Source organism: Chenopodium quinoa, unplaced genomic scaffold (genome assembly GCF_001683475.1).
Source record: "Chenopodium quinoa cultivar QQ74 unplaced genomic scaffold, ASM168347v1, whole genome shotgun sequence".
Taxonomy (NCBI): domain Eukaryota; kingdom Viridiplantae; phylum Streptophyta; class Magnoliopsida; order Caryophyllales; family Amaranthaceae; genus Chenopodium; species Chenopodium quinoa.
The window spans coordinates 926,258-941,524 of record NW_018743977.1 but is presented as its reverse complement, the minus strand read 5'-3'; the positions used below and the strand labels follow the sequence as shown (position 1 = coordinate 941,524).

Here is a 15,267-nt window from a genome sequence, read left to right as displayed (position 1 = left end):
CAAATAGAATAAGCCCTTAAAACCTATTTACCAATTGTGGTTTTATTTATTTATTTTTTTTTTTTTTTTGAGGAATTACCAATTGTTTAATGGAAAAATTACAACCATTGACACCAACTTTGGGGGATGTTACAATTATTGACGCTAACTTGTACCACTAGTTATATTGACACCAAATTTAATTGAAAAAAAACATAAAAACATTAATAATGCCTAAGTGGGGTCCACTTGCTAGATACTTATTACTTACTGTATTTCTATCTTTTTTAGTATTTTGAAATAGATTAATAAATCAGTAATTAATTGTAATGCGTTAATTATTGTTTAAAAAAAAAAGCTCCAAATTAAAATAACAAAACCCCAATTTTTTCTCTCTCCTCCTTTCTTCAGTCATTTTCTTTGCTTATGCTCTCCTATCTTCATCTTCTTTTTTTCCATAAGAACCCTAACTTTTTATGAGACAACATTGAAAAAATTAAAAATGGTGAGGAGTTTAAACATGTGAATTTTGTTGCTTTTACAAATTAACAGCCACAATTAAAACTATTTGGAGGTGATTCCATGGTAGTGTCCAATTTAACATCCGTATGCAAGTCATCAATCACATCATTCTAAGAATTTGTTAGAGGGGTCAAGTTTTTGAAGTAGCAAACCTTCAAGAGTTGCCGTAAAAAAATCCCGAAAAGGTGACTTTTTAAGCAACCTACTGCTTTTGGCTCTAATTTTTATTGAATATTTTTTGGCAGAATGCCAAGTTGTTAAGATGTAACTATGCTAAGTAGTATATTTAATTAATGTATTGAAATATGATTTCTCCCAAAAATTGTTGTTACTTTTATGGTGCTGATGATGATGCTTAAGACATATCAACGACTCCATGTTGCCCAACCTGGTATGTAATTACCAAAAAAACAGAAGTGTAAGTATGTAAAACATGTAGAAGCTTATGAGCCTCTTTTTTAACTCTATAACATGCCCAACTTTCCAATTTCACTCCAAATTTCTCCATGACAACTTTAGTTAATGCTTTCTTGGACCAATTAGGATCAATCTTGTATTGCATCATGAATTCTCTAGCAAGCCATTTGGGCCTACATTGGATAATTTCAAAATCTTGCCTATTGCATGAATGATTAGGATTAACAGATTTCACCACAAAAGATGACTTATCTCCATTCCAACTAGCATAAATACTCCATGAACACCCTGCCTTGCAATTTCTTCATCTTAAGATTTCTAGTCCACTTTATATTGTACCCAGCTATTACAACATATCTCTTTACCATTTCTCTAAAGAGCTCAGGTGAGTTAAACTTCATTCCAACCCTCCATACAAGGCTTCTAAACTCGGTATTCTATCAACTTTGAGTAAATTTTGTTGTTTGGGTATGTCATCAGGGTCTGAATTACTCTCGTATGGTGTTTCATATTCACCTTCAGAGTTTTCATATTCAGAATTTGAGTTTTGATCATCATACTGATAATGTGCTATTGGATTAGCAAGTGTATACTCCCTAAGTTTGCTCTTATATTGTAACCATCCTTCATCTGATGAAGTCCAATCAAAATGTATATCTATTTCAGTCTCGTTGTATGGATTCTCTATTATATGCTCATATATGTCACAAGTGGACAAATAATCCCTATCCAATTCAGTTTCATAGTGGGTGTCTTCCTCAACCATTCCATTCCCTTTGTCTATCGTTTGTCCACTACCATGTTCACGCCCACCCAATGACACAAGTATAGGAGCTACAGCCTGTTTCCTACCTGTATATTTTTTTCTTGTACCATTAGAGCCGAGCCGAGGTGGGTCATATTATGAGTTATTGACATCCATTTAGGCTCTCATATTTTCCCTATTTCAACCTACGAAGGCATAATTCAATACAAAATTGAAACAAAATCAAATCTAACAACACATAATACAAATTTTCACAACCCAACAACACATAAAAATCCATTCAAACAAAACATAATTCATAATTTTTTTAAAAAAATGGCTGCAAACTTAGGTCGGATTCACAATTGCACTTAAAAGGACCAAACTTTCATCAATGTTTAATGAATTAAATAATGTAAACTAAAAAGACAAAACCAATTCTTAAAGCTTACCACTTAGGCGCTCCAAGCAGAGCCTAATTATCAGCTTCAAAAAAAATTGTTTGTCTTTCAAATTTGGTAAAAATAGCATACTAATTTACAATAATCTACCATTGAGTTCAAATCTATACCAAAAGATGATGATGAAGGATGGGAAAAATAAGTAATGAAGAGCAAAAGGAAGAATAATCAACAAAGAAGATGAATGGCTGAAGAAGAGAGTAGAGAGAAAAAATTGGGGTTTTGTTATTTTAATTTGGGGCTTTTTTTATAAAACCATAATTAACACATGAAACTTAATTACTGTTTTAATAATCTGTTTTAAATTATTAAAAACGATACTTATATGGTAAATGATAAATTTATGGCAAGTGGACCCCACTCAGGTATTATTAATGTTATTTACGTTTTTTTAAATCAAAGTTGGTGTCAATAATTGTAACACCCCAAAATTGGTGTCAATGCTTGTAATTTTGCCATTGTTTAATCCTGCATAAACTTACCAAAATCAATTCCAAAAAAAAAAAAAAACTCCACTACCCCTATAAATACAAGGGTGCGGAGCGAGAAAGCGCTATACCAATTTAACATCTTCTTGCCTCTCGCAGACCCTCTCTTTTTCCACTAACCTACAAAATGTCAGGAGAAGAAGAAGAGAATGCATCAGAGCTAAAATTGGGCGAAGATTTCGTCAAAGCAAAGTGTTTGATGAATGGAGAAGTAGCCATGATTCTTGAACACAGATTAGAACAATTACAGCAAGTTTCAGATGATCCCTTGAATCAGATGCCCCAAGTTTTCGAGAAATCTCTGCAATATGTAAAGCGATTCAGTCGTTACAAAAACCCAGATGCTGTAAGACAGGTTAGAGAGATTCTTAGTCGTCATCAACTAGCCGAATTCGAGCTCGCTGTTCTTGGTAACCTTTGCCCAGAAACTGTTGAAGAAGCCATTGCTATGGTACCTTCGCTTAAAGATAAAGGAAGGGATCTTGATGATGAAGCTATTGAGAAGATGCTTACTGATCTTGCTATGGTTAAGAAGTTTGAGTGATTTTGGTTTCTGGGTTGCTTGGATTTTAGGGTTAGGGTTTCTGGGTACTGCGTATTCGTCATCAATTTTTAAAATTTGGTGTTTTTAGGATTGTTAATTGAGAATTCTAATGCTATGTACTGTTCAATTTGACGAGAAATTGATGGTAGTAAACTGGTAATTGATGTGTTTGTGATGTGCATATCAAATGTTTGATGAAAGTCCTTGCTATGATATTGAACTGAAATTGGAAAGAATGGTTATATCAATCGAATCAAACTTGTAATTGACAAATATTCATCATTTCGATGTTATGATATTGAACTGAAATTGGAAAGAATGGTTATATCAATCGAATCAAACTTGTGATTGACAAATATTCATCATTTCGATGTTATGATACCTTGAATTTTTGCGTTTGTTCGTTCATACTTGCTTGCCGGATGTTTAAAACACGATTTTCGGCATTGCCTTCTGTTTGATGATACTTACTTTCATGTATGCAAAAGTTTATGAACATTATATAATGTAAGGATTTGAGATGGTTATTATGAAGTTAATCAATAAAAGGCACAGTACTTCGGTTTTAAGACGATGTTATTGCCAAGAAGATACAATCATTGATCATGTATCTGCTAGAAGCTATTATAGTCATTCTGCTTGTTAGAAGTTTAGGTTTTTACTTTGCACTGTGGAAGCCTTGTAGTCTGCATAACAGAGAAGCAACGCCTTGTATGGTTTTACCTTACAAGATTCAGTCCAAATTTCCGAATGCAATTTGTTTGGCTTGGACGTAGAATGATTGTTTGCTAGTTTTGTTATGATGCCTATATGTTTATAAATCTTGTACGGAGTACAAAGTAGTGTGTTCAAGCTGAACGCCTGAACCTGCTCGCTCTTGTATGCGTTCTCAATTTGTCTACATTGCTAAAATGGCACTAGGGATCTCAATGCAGAAAAAAAGGCCTAATGGATGACTTATATTCTGAATAAAAATCAATTGCTGCAAAGCTTCTAGTTATTCTTACTCCATCTGCAAATGGCGTTGAATCCATCACTAACTAATCCATATACTTTTGCTATGAGGCTTCCATTTTCCTGGAAACATAAATGTCTGAATCATTGCTCAACATCTGTTATCATGCTTCAATTATCATTACTTTTGGATGGGAAAATTCAGAAAATTCACTTCTGAATTTGCCTCAACAAATTCACTTCTGAATTGGTAAAAGTAATAGCATCACTTTCCTGTGGATGAGACTTAGCATCTATGGAGTAAATTGTTAAGTGATGGTATAAATCCCTCTATTAATTTCTACGGCTAATTGAGTTAGTTTTCTGCCTTTGCCTGAGTCCGTCTGGAAACAATTGCTGACAACTGGCGAGTAATGTATCGATGCCTTCTACAAGCACTGCATTATTTTGCATCCCTGTATCAAATTGGACTGTCGAACTAACCATAGATGATCAAATTTACACTTACCTTAACTACTACACGAGTTAGTCTACCTGTAATAATAATTAAGGGCTGCAAAATGTATGCTACTTCCCAAAACTTATCCCACTGATGGGCAAATAACCCCCTCAAATTGTATAGAACATAACATTTGTACCAGTTAAATGAAGTGAACAAAGTGTGAGCCCTTACTCAATTTCCAAAATACTCCACTTCATATGTAATTTTCATGCACTAGGAAGTCAGAATTTCCCTCAATGGACTCAGCTCCCTTCTCATGTTAGTATAAACATGTAAAACAACTGGATTATCCTACATCACTGAAAATGACTATCTAGTACAATCATACAGCTGACTAAAAGGAGAGAAACAAAAGAAGAAATGTCTCTGCCACACTCTAGCTAAATCAGAGGAAAGCAAACACCTTAAACTCACTTAATGCCTAGGAACATAAGACCTTCATGCTTGAGTAGTTGACACCTTTTGAGCCACCAATTGGATCTCTTTTACCCTCTCATCAACTATTTGAAGCAGCTGCTGCTCTTGCTGTTTCTTTTGATCCTCATCAAGGACATCAACATCAACGTGACCATCTTCACAATCTTGAGGCTTGTACATAACAAATGCATCTTCTCCAAAGTCATTTGGGGTGTCAATTACCTGCTTCCCTTTAGTCCCTGTATCCTTACCAATCACACTAGCTTTCACTTGATCTGTGATGTAGATCCTGTAGTTCTCCATGTATTTGTCAACTGGATTTAGGGCAATATACAGAAGAATCTCCCAGCATTTCAAAAATTGCTTCTTATTGATTTTTAAGCTCTTCCTCACTTCATTAACAGCTGTTAATGGTGGAAGGAGCTGAGAAGACTCTGTTCTCTTTGACAAATTGGCTTCTTTTAGATGTGTAGCAGCAGTATCAACTGCAGACTGCACAGCACTGCAAGTGAGCAGGCGTGGTACATCAATGTAGTACTGAATACGTTGTAAGGAATCCACTGGTTCTTCAACTGTCAAGTCATAGACACTCTCAGACATAGCAGCATTGTTGAGTATCTCCAAGAGGCGACGTCCATACCCTTTCTGTTGATAAGGAGGCAATACAAGTACCTGGGACAATAATATAACATGTTGAGTCAGTATTGGCAGATTTGAATTTGTCTAGCTCTAGCCAGTTAATGATGTACAAAATAAAAGAGAGACCTGACTAAGTCGAAGCCGTAAAGTATCAGGGTAATGGTAAAAACGATAAGCAGCTGCAAAACCAAGCAATCTACTTTGGTCTCCCTCTGGGTCAGCTATCTTCTGAACAATGACATACATCTCCCAACATGAATCCGTAACATCAATAGGATTGCTACCTGTTGCCCATACAAACATAACAGATTATACTCCAACATAAGATAACAAATCAATCAAAATTCATAAAGACAGCAGAGCAAGACGAAAGATAAAATTACCATCGACAAGTAGAAGAACAAGAGGCACTAATCGGCTATAAAGAAGCCCAGCAGTCATGTCACCCATGACAAAGCGAATCACCTAAGAGAAGGTAAATTATAATATTATACAACATTGAGAAGGCTGTTAGGGCAGGATAAAGGAAATGCAAGTCAACCACAATGAGACATAGGATCTGACTGGAGACAAGTGAGGGAATCCAAAAGGTGTTAAAAAAACATGGGATTGACAGAGAGCTACACAAAAAAACAAAAAACTTGAGATGATACTAAGATAACTTACCCAGGTTACATTGTACAAATCAAGTCCTACCTACCAAGGCCTGGTTTGAAAACTCAGTAAACATTCCCAACTCCCCTGTGCTTTTACCATTTATTAGTCAAATACATTGTGAACAGCATTGAGACTACTCTAGCCTTTATTTATGGTTATAAGTTCAAAACATTCTGCTGATAACCGCTAAACGCAAAAAGTGTATCAAACTGATCCTTTATGCAAACATAGGGGAATTTGAACAAGAAAGAACCTGTGTATCAGTAGTATCTGCATGGGAATGACCATTGCCATCAGTGGTATTTTGAAGCAGTACTTCTCCCTTGGAGATAACTGAACTGAGATCATAACAACATGAGATGGACCATTAAAGAACTGTGTTTCCCAATCAGATAATGGAAAACAGTCTTGGAGAAGATTTCCATATTTCAACGCAAATGAACAGTGCTTCTTAATAGATACCTGATGTAATGCTTTTCTATTGTGAAAGTTTGAAAAAAGTCGTCCTTTTTCTCAACAATATTTTCTGCAAACATATCCTGTGAAAGAGAATCAACATATTAAACCACATAGTTACACAAGTGCCATTGCTTCTCAATAAATACAGTGAATAATACCTGAAGAGCAGCTTTTAGGTCTGTAATGCCTTTCCCTCTCTATGAGCAAAGCAACAGCAAACCAAGATACATAAGAGAGTATAAAATTTTACATGTGCTACAACAAAAGAGTTTCAAAGCCTAGTCTAACTAAAAAGATTTTACAGGACTTACATCAGATGAGCTCTCAAAAGTGATATCTGTATACACATGAAATGACACACTGCTAACCCAAATTGTAATCTACAATAAAAGGTTGTACAAAATTTATCAGAAAAAATGCAAAACATTGCAAATAATGCTAAACCATGAGCAGGTTAGGTTAAAAGCTCTCACCTTTAAACTTTGGTAGCCGTAAATTTTCCCATCATCATCAAAAAAGTGATTCAGATCAAGAGGATCAATCTGATAGCCAGTCCCAGCTTCTGCCTCGTCTTTGCTGCCAACTAGAATTCACAAAACAAAGGAAACAGCCAGTTCAATCAAAGCATGTCATAGACTCACAAATCCTGAATAAGAGAGTGTAGGTATTCATAATAAAAAGTCTCAAATTCTAGAGATGTCACCAATCTCACCATTAATAGTTAATTTGGTGTTTTAAACTTTTAATAGTTCAACATAGTACATCAAAATATTTGGTTAATGATGCTATCATAATTATGATGAAATGTTCCAAAGCTTTATTAAATTACAGTAACCCAGCTTCTCATTAGTTTTTCAAAATCTCATTTTGTCAGTGACTGATAATGAAGAGACAATAAATGCAAGTAACAGCAGTTGTGATTTCATCAAAGTTTTCCAAAGAAAGTGCAGGCAAAGACGGTTGTTAACAACAGTTTTTTAGTTAGACAATTGTAGTACTTGGCAATTTTTACGTCGGAGGAATCCTCATTTGCTGACTTATTTCTGGCCTAACACTCAAGAAGTTTGTTCTCTTATTGCCTCCATTTCCTAATCAAAACTAAGACATGGCTATAGTCGAAAATATAAAGGGTATATGATTTGCTTTTTGAATGATAACCTATCATGCTCCAAATCTCCAATCTTAAGAAGATAATAGTCAGTACATTAATATCCAGTGAATCTGGTTCTAAATTTGGGGTTAAACATGTAATGTAACTAAGGCATTCTTCCTAATAGAAAATTAGCTAAAGTGCTTCTGAAATTTATCAATTGATTTTTCTTCTACAGAAAGAAAGAGATAAAGTAAAACCCTGTACAAAACTCCAGTGAATATCATTAACAAAAGTCTTCCAATCATTCTTCCTACACTCCTCTTTACACACTCTACGACTATATTACATGTGACCCTTTCCGCAAAAACAGAAAATGAGGCCTCAAGTTGACTACTTTACACCTTCTAGTTGTGCTATATGTCAGACAAAGCTAATCAAAAGAATCTAATTCACTTAGGATGATATGAATAGTATGTGAAGCTAACTAGTAACAGTAGGTGAAAAAATCACTCATTCAAAAGGACAAAAGAGGCACAGTGAGCCTAAGTAGGAGGGGGGAAAGCAAAAAGGATGAACTCCTTTTCCAAACCCTTTTCATCAGGATGATAGCATTCTACAGATTGACTCCTATGTATTTGATTTGCAGATAAAAACTTCAAAAATTAGATTAAGGGCATTACACGAGAAGAGGAAAATCACTATAAATCAAAAATCTACATCTAAAATTCATGCTTCCAAAAATAATTTTTTAATAAGTTAATAAGAATAGATACAGAGTATGGCAAGCTCTTCTTACTAAAGGAGTTTGGATCTAGTTAAAGTTAAGATATGTGGATATTCCCTACTCAACAAAGGAGGAAGACAATTACAATTTACCCATCTAGGTGAAAGGCATAGGAAACTAGCACCCATGTATGACATTTTAAAATTTTGTAATCTTGAGAACAAAAACAGATAATCTAGAGCAAAGGGCATATTGGAACAAGAAGACACAATCAATTTGTTTATATCATTAATACACGGAATGACAGAACAGTTTATAAAATTTAGAAAGAAAGATAATCCTTCAAAAAAGAGACGTATGTTTGATCAACTTTTTTACTTCTTTAGTAAGTATGCATATGGACCAAAATCCATTCAGGAAGTTTTAAAATAAGCATTCTCTAGACAAGATTTCAGCCCATACAAATACGAAAAAGGAAAAAAACACAGAGATAACCGTACAATACAAGCTAACTCACACCTACAAACACTTAACGTTCTTCTAAATAAAGTTGGCACTCTTTTTCTTGTAGCCTCATGTCATTTTGGTAGCAACCTACACAATCAAATGTGCCTTTGGTTTCTCGAGGCTGAAATATCTTTTTGAGTAAAATAAGTTCTTATAAGTAGCATAATCAAGCAATTGTCACTATAATTATTTTGGTACCATAGCCATAGGCCTTAAAAGTGCTGAGTTCACTCCCACTATTGGTAAAAATTGTGTCCTCATGTTGGATAATATTCCTCATTATTAGAGTTTGCTAAAAATAAATAAAGGAGAATTTACAAGAAAGAAGAGAAAAAGAATGAGACGAATAAAAGGAGAAAAAGAAGGAGAGTGGTAGCAAATTAAGAAATAATCAATGGCAAATTATATAACGATAATTTGCATCATTAGTTATTTAGATATAGGCTGATTATAAATATGTAATCAGATTATTTGTTAATTGTAAATTGAGATAGAATTTGTATCACATTATTTTTGATAAATAGAAACACAATTTAAATTTGAGAGTATACCATCGAATATTAGTATATAGTTTATAAACACTTTGTGAGTTAATCTATTATGTTATAGAGATATAATTGTTACCTATTTTGTTTGTACACAAAGGGAAAGTAAATATTATTTCCGCTACAAGATTATTTATGATCTTTCCCAACAGTCTGGTATCAGAGCCGTTTACATATATACACGTTGTATAAAACAAAATGGAAGATTCGATGGTAAGCTTATCGGGAATGATTAAATTGACATCGTCCAATTATTCCATGTGGAAGTCTCGAATGGAGGATATCTTTTATTGTAAGGATTTGTATAAACCCATCGAGGAAGAAAATAAACCGGAAAGTAAAACCGAAGTTGTATGGAAATTGGAGAATCGAAAGACAGTCGGGCTGATACGACAACATATTGATCAAAGTATTTTTCAACAAGTTGCTAATGATACCAATGCCTATATTCCAAAGCTTGAGTCAATGTATGAGAGGAAGACAACTTTAAATAAAGCTACATTGGTAAGAAGGTTGGTTCGTCTTCTATACAAAGAAGGTAAAAGTATGGCAGAACACATGAATGAATTTCAAGGCATTATTAATCAGCTAACAAATGATGAAGCCAAAGCCTTATTACTCCTTAGCTCATTACCCGGTAGCTGGGAAACTCTTGTTATCTCATTGAGCAATTCGGCTCCGAATGGTAAACTCACCCTTAACATGGTGAAAGATAGCTTGTTCAATGAAGAAGCTAAAAGGAAAGAATTTGCCTCCACAGATAATCAAACTGAAGCACACATTGTTGAAAGTCGAGGGAGATCGATGTTTAGAGGCTCCCAAAGTCAAGATAAATCGAGAGACAGATCGAAATCTAAGAAGAGGTTCACTTGCTTTTATTGTCACAAGGCAGGACATAAGCAAAGTGAATGTCGAATATGGAAGAGGGACATGCGATCAAAGAATGACAAGAGTAGTGATAATGAAGACAAGAAAAATGTCACGGCTACAGCAGTTGGTGACAAAGTTTATTTTGTAGGTGATGACTCATGATATAACCTTACAAATGAAGATTGTAGTTGGGTGATCATCTAACTGCAAATAAAGATTACTTCACATCGTACACTAGCTGCGATCTTGGCTTTGTGAGGATGGGAAATAATGGATCCTCCAAAATAATTGGTATTGGAGATGTTTGCTTGAAAATCAATGCAGGATGCAAGCTAACTTTACATGATGCTAGACATGTTCTAGATATAAGGCTGAATTTGATCTCAGCCGGCAAACTTGACAATAAAGGGTATGCGAATCACTTTTCTAATGGAAAGTGCAAGTTGTCGAGAGGCTCGATAATCATTGCTCATGGAAAGAAGCAACAAACCCTTTATGTCACAAATGAGAAGCTCAACACACATTTGAATGTAGTCGAAGAATGTTCTACCGAGTTATGGCATAAGCGGCTCGGGCATATGAGTGAGAAGGGATTGCAAATCCTCACTCGAAAGAAACTTCTTCCTTTGAAGGATGTTCATTTGAAATCTTGTGTTGATTGTTTAGCTGAAAAACAACACAGAGTTTCATTTCGAAGAAATCCACCATCTAGAAGACCACGTATTCTAGATTTGATTCACACAGATGTATGTTCTATGACAGAAAAATCTTTTGGTGGGGCATCTTATTTTGTCACATTTATTGATGACCATTCCAGAAAGTATGGGGCTATCTTTTGAAAAGTAAAGACCAAGTCCTTAATGCATTCAAGGAGTTTCATGCAAAAGTAGAAAGAGAAATGAGCATGAAATTAAAATGTGTACGATCTGATAATGGTGGTGAGTATAGAGGTCCATTTAAAGAATACTGCAAGAAGTATGGGATAAAGCTTGAGAAAACTATCCCAAAATAGCATTGCAAAAAGAATGAATCGTACGATCGGTGAAAAAGTTCGTTCGATGTTATCTCACGCAAGGTAACCCATTTGATCAATCTTTCTCCTTTGTTCATATCCCGAGGGATGAGAGATCAAAACTTGATAGCAAGACAAAACAATGTATTTTTCTTGGCTATCCGGAAGATGAGTTTGGTTATAGGTTATGGAGTCCTTGTGAAAGAAAAATTGTCAAAATTAGAGATGTGGTCTTCTTCGAAAATCAAACCATTAAAGACATACAAAAATTGGGAAAGTCTACAACATCCCAAGAAGAATTGCCTATAATTATGAATCCAGTTCCTTCCTCAAGTGTAGTTGATAATCACGAAGGAGATGTAAACCAAGAAAATCATCCTCACAACATCGACGATGATGACGAGGATGATAATAATGAGAATGTGGAACAAATGACACAACAAGAAAGTCAACCGACATCACCATTAGAGTTAAGAAGGTCTAATAGAGATAGACGACTTCCACCAAAATTTGCTAATGGTGACTTTTAGTTGGCTTACTGAAGGTGGAGAGCGCTCTAAGAGATATTCACCAAAAAGAGTGGATTAAAGCCATGCAAGACGAGATAAAATCCTTGCATGAGAATCATACATTTGATTTGGTACGGTTACCAAAAGGTCGACGACCACTCAAGAATAAGTGGGTGTTCATAAGAAAATAATCCGCAACCAAGATACAAAGCAAGACTAGTTGAAGGGGTTTAGTCAGAAGAAAAGTATTGACTTTAAAGAAATATTCTCACCGGTGGTGAAAATGTCGTCAATAAGAGTTATTCTCAGCAAGGCAGCATGCATGGATTTAAAAATTAAACAACTAGATGTGAGCACATGGTATGTCGTTTGAATAAGAGCTTGTATGGTTTAAAACAAGCTCCGCGTCAATGGTATCGAAAATTTGAATCCTTTATGAAGGATCATAAGTATTACAAGACGACATCAGATCATTGCGTGTTCATGAAAAGATTTCATGAGGGAGATTTTATTATTTTGCTCCTCCATGTTAATGATATGCTAATTATTGGCCGCGACACCACTAAAATCGCTAACTTGAAAAGGGTGATGAATAACTTCTTTGCCATGAAAGACTTAGGACCAGCAAAACAGATACTAGGTATAAAAATCTCATGTGACAGGAAAAATAAGAAGTTATGGCTGTCACAGGAAAGATATATTGAGAAGTTACTTGAGAGGTTTAACATGCATAAGGCTAAACTAGTAAGTTCTCCACTTGCAAGTCATTTTAAGTTGAGTTCTCAACAATGTCCTATAAGTGAGAAAGAAAGAGAAGAGATGAATAAATTTCCTTATTCGTCCGCAGTTCGTAGTTTGATGTATGCTATGGTCTGTACGAGACCTATTCGATAGGTGTTGTCAGTAGGTGGGAAGGTGTAAAATGGATTCTAAGGTATCTACGGGGCACATAAAAAATGTGCTTATGTTTTGGTCAAGGAGATGCAAATATCGCAAATGATGTTGATTCGCGAAAGTCAGTATCAGGCTATATGACTTTTGAAGGGGAGCTATATCATGACAGTCAAGTTTATAAAAATGTGTTGCATTATCAACAACGGAAGCCGAGTATATTGCTGTGACAGAAGCTTGTAAAGAGCTATCATGAATGAAGAATTTCCTACAAGAGTTAGGGATTAAACAAGATAAGTATACACTTTACTGTGATAGCCAAAGTGCTATTCATCTGCCGAAAAATCTTATCTTCCATGCCCGTTCCAAACATATAGGCATAAGGTTTCATTGGATACGAGAAGTCGTTGAAGCCAAGCTGTTATTTGGAAAAGATCCATACCGACCACAATGGTTCAAATATGATGACAAAAACATTGACCATGCAAAAGCTTGATGTTTGTCGAGATGAAGTAGGTTTATCAATAATCTCCTAATAAGTCAGAAGGGGGAGATTTGTTGGATAATATTCCTCTTTATTATTAGAGTTTGCTAAAAATAAATAAAGGAGAATTTACAAGAAAGAAGAAAAAAAGAATAAGAGGAATAAAAGGAGAGAAAAAGGAGTAGTAGCAAAATAAGAAATAATCAATGGCAAATTATATAACGATAATTTGCATCATTAGTTATTTAGATATAGGCTGATTATAAATATGTAATCAGATTATTTGTTAATTGTAAATTAAGATAAAATTTGTATCACATTATTTTTGATAAATAGAAACACAATTTAAATTTGAGAGTATCTATCGAACATTAGTTTATAGTTTATAAACACTTTGTGAGTTAATCTATTATGTTATAGAGATATAATTGTTACCTATTTTGTTTATACACAAAGGGAAAGTAAATATTATTTCCGCTGCAAGATTATTTGTGATCTTTCCCTACAACTCAGACTCGAAAAGATTTTAACCCAGACTTAAAATTTAATATGAAACCTACATATTCGGAGATTGAGAATTGAGATTTAAAATACCTAGCCTAAAAGCACAGTAAATAGTTCTTGTTTTTGGAGGCTATAACCACGAGGCTTAGATCCACCCACTAGTCCCAAAATAAGAGGCAATTGTAGAGCACACATCATAGAGTACTCTGTTATCATCAAATGTTGATAAGAAACTAACGAAAGCCCAACAATGGAGATCAGAGTGCATATCCAACCCTCTAGGGTCTTTCTTGGTCAAAAATTCCGACCTAAGGGATACGCCTACGAAATAGACGATAAATTCTCAGTACACTCCAACACTCCTCAAAAATGAAGACTAACACATCAACATAGCGTAAAGTTTTCAAGAAGATTACCTGTAACTAACAGACACTGTTCTCTAAAACCCTAAAATAACCTCCAAAGCCTTAAATTTCTCATAAGCAAAAACACAATTCCAAGACCTAACTAGGTAAATAACACAGCTAATTCCTTAAAAATTCGTCAAAACAACTCATTTTCAATCCACTATAGCAGCCGTATTACAGTTCCACTCAACTCCTCATACAATTTTTTTCCATAAAATTGACAGAAAACCCAGTTCAATAAAATTAATAAAGGAGCTAAATTTATCTAAAAGAAGAAAATTAAACATACCCATGAAGATTTGAATGCACTCATTTGCTTCAACGCCAGTATCTTGAATAAAAAAAAATACAAAATAGAGAAAAAAAATTAGTGAAAATTACAAAAAAAAAAAAAAAATGGTATCGGAAAAAAGAGGGGAAATTAAGGAGACAGAAATGCGATTGAGCTTACCGATTGGAGCGATTGCAACTCGGCGTTTCTTCTTGGAATCGGAAGTTGAATCGGTGGATTGTTGGTGTTTTTGCCCCATTTTTTAGGGTTTCTGAGGTTTTTGTGGGAAAAGCGGGAAAAATGGAAGTGTTAATCTTGAGGTAGGCGGGAAATTATAGTGTTGCAGAGCAGACACTCAGATCACTTTACTAATATGGTGTACGAATTTATTTATGTAGAGTGTGCATTGCACGTGACTTCAAATACAATTTTTTTATTTTCCTAACAATCCGATTATGTTCGAAAAAATCAGCTCGTCTTGTGTGCGGCTGGCCACAATATGTGACGACTTGTAATAGAGTAAAGTAACCCTTATAACACTGACCGAGTGACTCCTGTAATACTGACCGAGTAACCTCATTAACATTGATCGGGTAACTCTATAACACTAACGAAATAAACCCTGTAACATTGATCAAGTAACTCTTATAACACTAACGAAGTAAC

At 34.8% G+C, this 15,267-nt stretch overlaps 2 protein-coding genes across 2 annotated transcripts; one reads left to right on the top strand and one right to left on the bottom strand.

The window, feature by feature from the left end:
- Positions 1-386: 386 nt before the first annotated feature.
- On the top strand, positions 387-3,435 carry LOC110689682 (DNA-directed RNA polymerase II subunit 4-like). The gene is made up of 2 exons (XM_021866461.1): positions 387-686; positions 2,712-3,435. Exon 2 carries the CDS (start codon positions 2,740-2,742, stop codon positions 3,154-3,156), a length of 417 nt encoding a protein of 138 aa, XP_021722153.1. The 5' UTR covers positions 387-686; positions 2,712-2,739; the 3' UTR covers positions 3,157-3,435.
- A 1,256-nt stretch (positions 3,436-4,691) lies between these two features.
- LOC110689681 (histone acetyltransferase type B catalytic subunit-like) lies at positions 4,692-14,961 on the bottom strand. The gene is made up of 10 exons (XM_021866460.1): positions 14,782-14,961; positions 14,620-14,661; positions 7,258-7,367; positions 7,096-7,164; positions 6,943-6,981; positions 6,788-6,864; positions 6,579-6,663; positions 6,052-6,133; positions 5,795-5,952; positions 4,692-5,701 (listed from the first exon to the last, which is right to left on the bottom strand). Exons 1-10 carry the CDS (start codon positions 14,858-14,860, stop codon positions 5,051-5,053), a joined length of 1,392 nt encoding a protein of 463 aa, XP_021722152.1. The 5' UTR covers positions 14,861-14,961; the 3' UTR covers positions 4,692-5,050.
- Positions 14,962-15,267: the final 306 nt, after the last annotated feature.

Coding starts and splice junctions, on each gene's coding strand:
- LOC110689682 (XM_021866461.1), top strand. CDS start 2,740: ATGTCAGGAGAAGAAGAAGAGAATGCATCAGAGCTAAAATTGGGCGAA.
- LOC110689681 (XM_021866460.1), bottom strand. CDS start 14,860: ATGGGGCAAAAACACCAACAATCCACCGATTCAACTTCCGATTCCAAG. Junction 14,662..14,781: donor AGTTGCAATCGCTCCAATCG/GTAAGCTCAATC, acceptor TTTTTATTCAAG/ATACTGGCGTTGAAGCAAAT. Junction 7,165..7,257: donor ACGGCTACCAAAGTTTAAAG/GTGAGAGCTTTT, acceptor CTTTTATTGTAG/ATTACAATTTGGGTTAGCAG.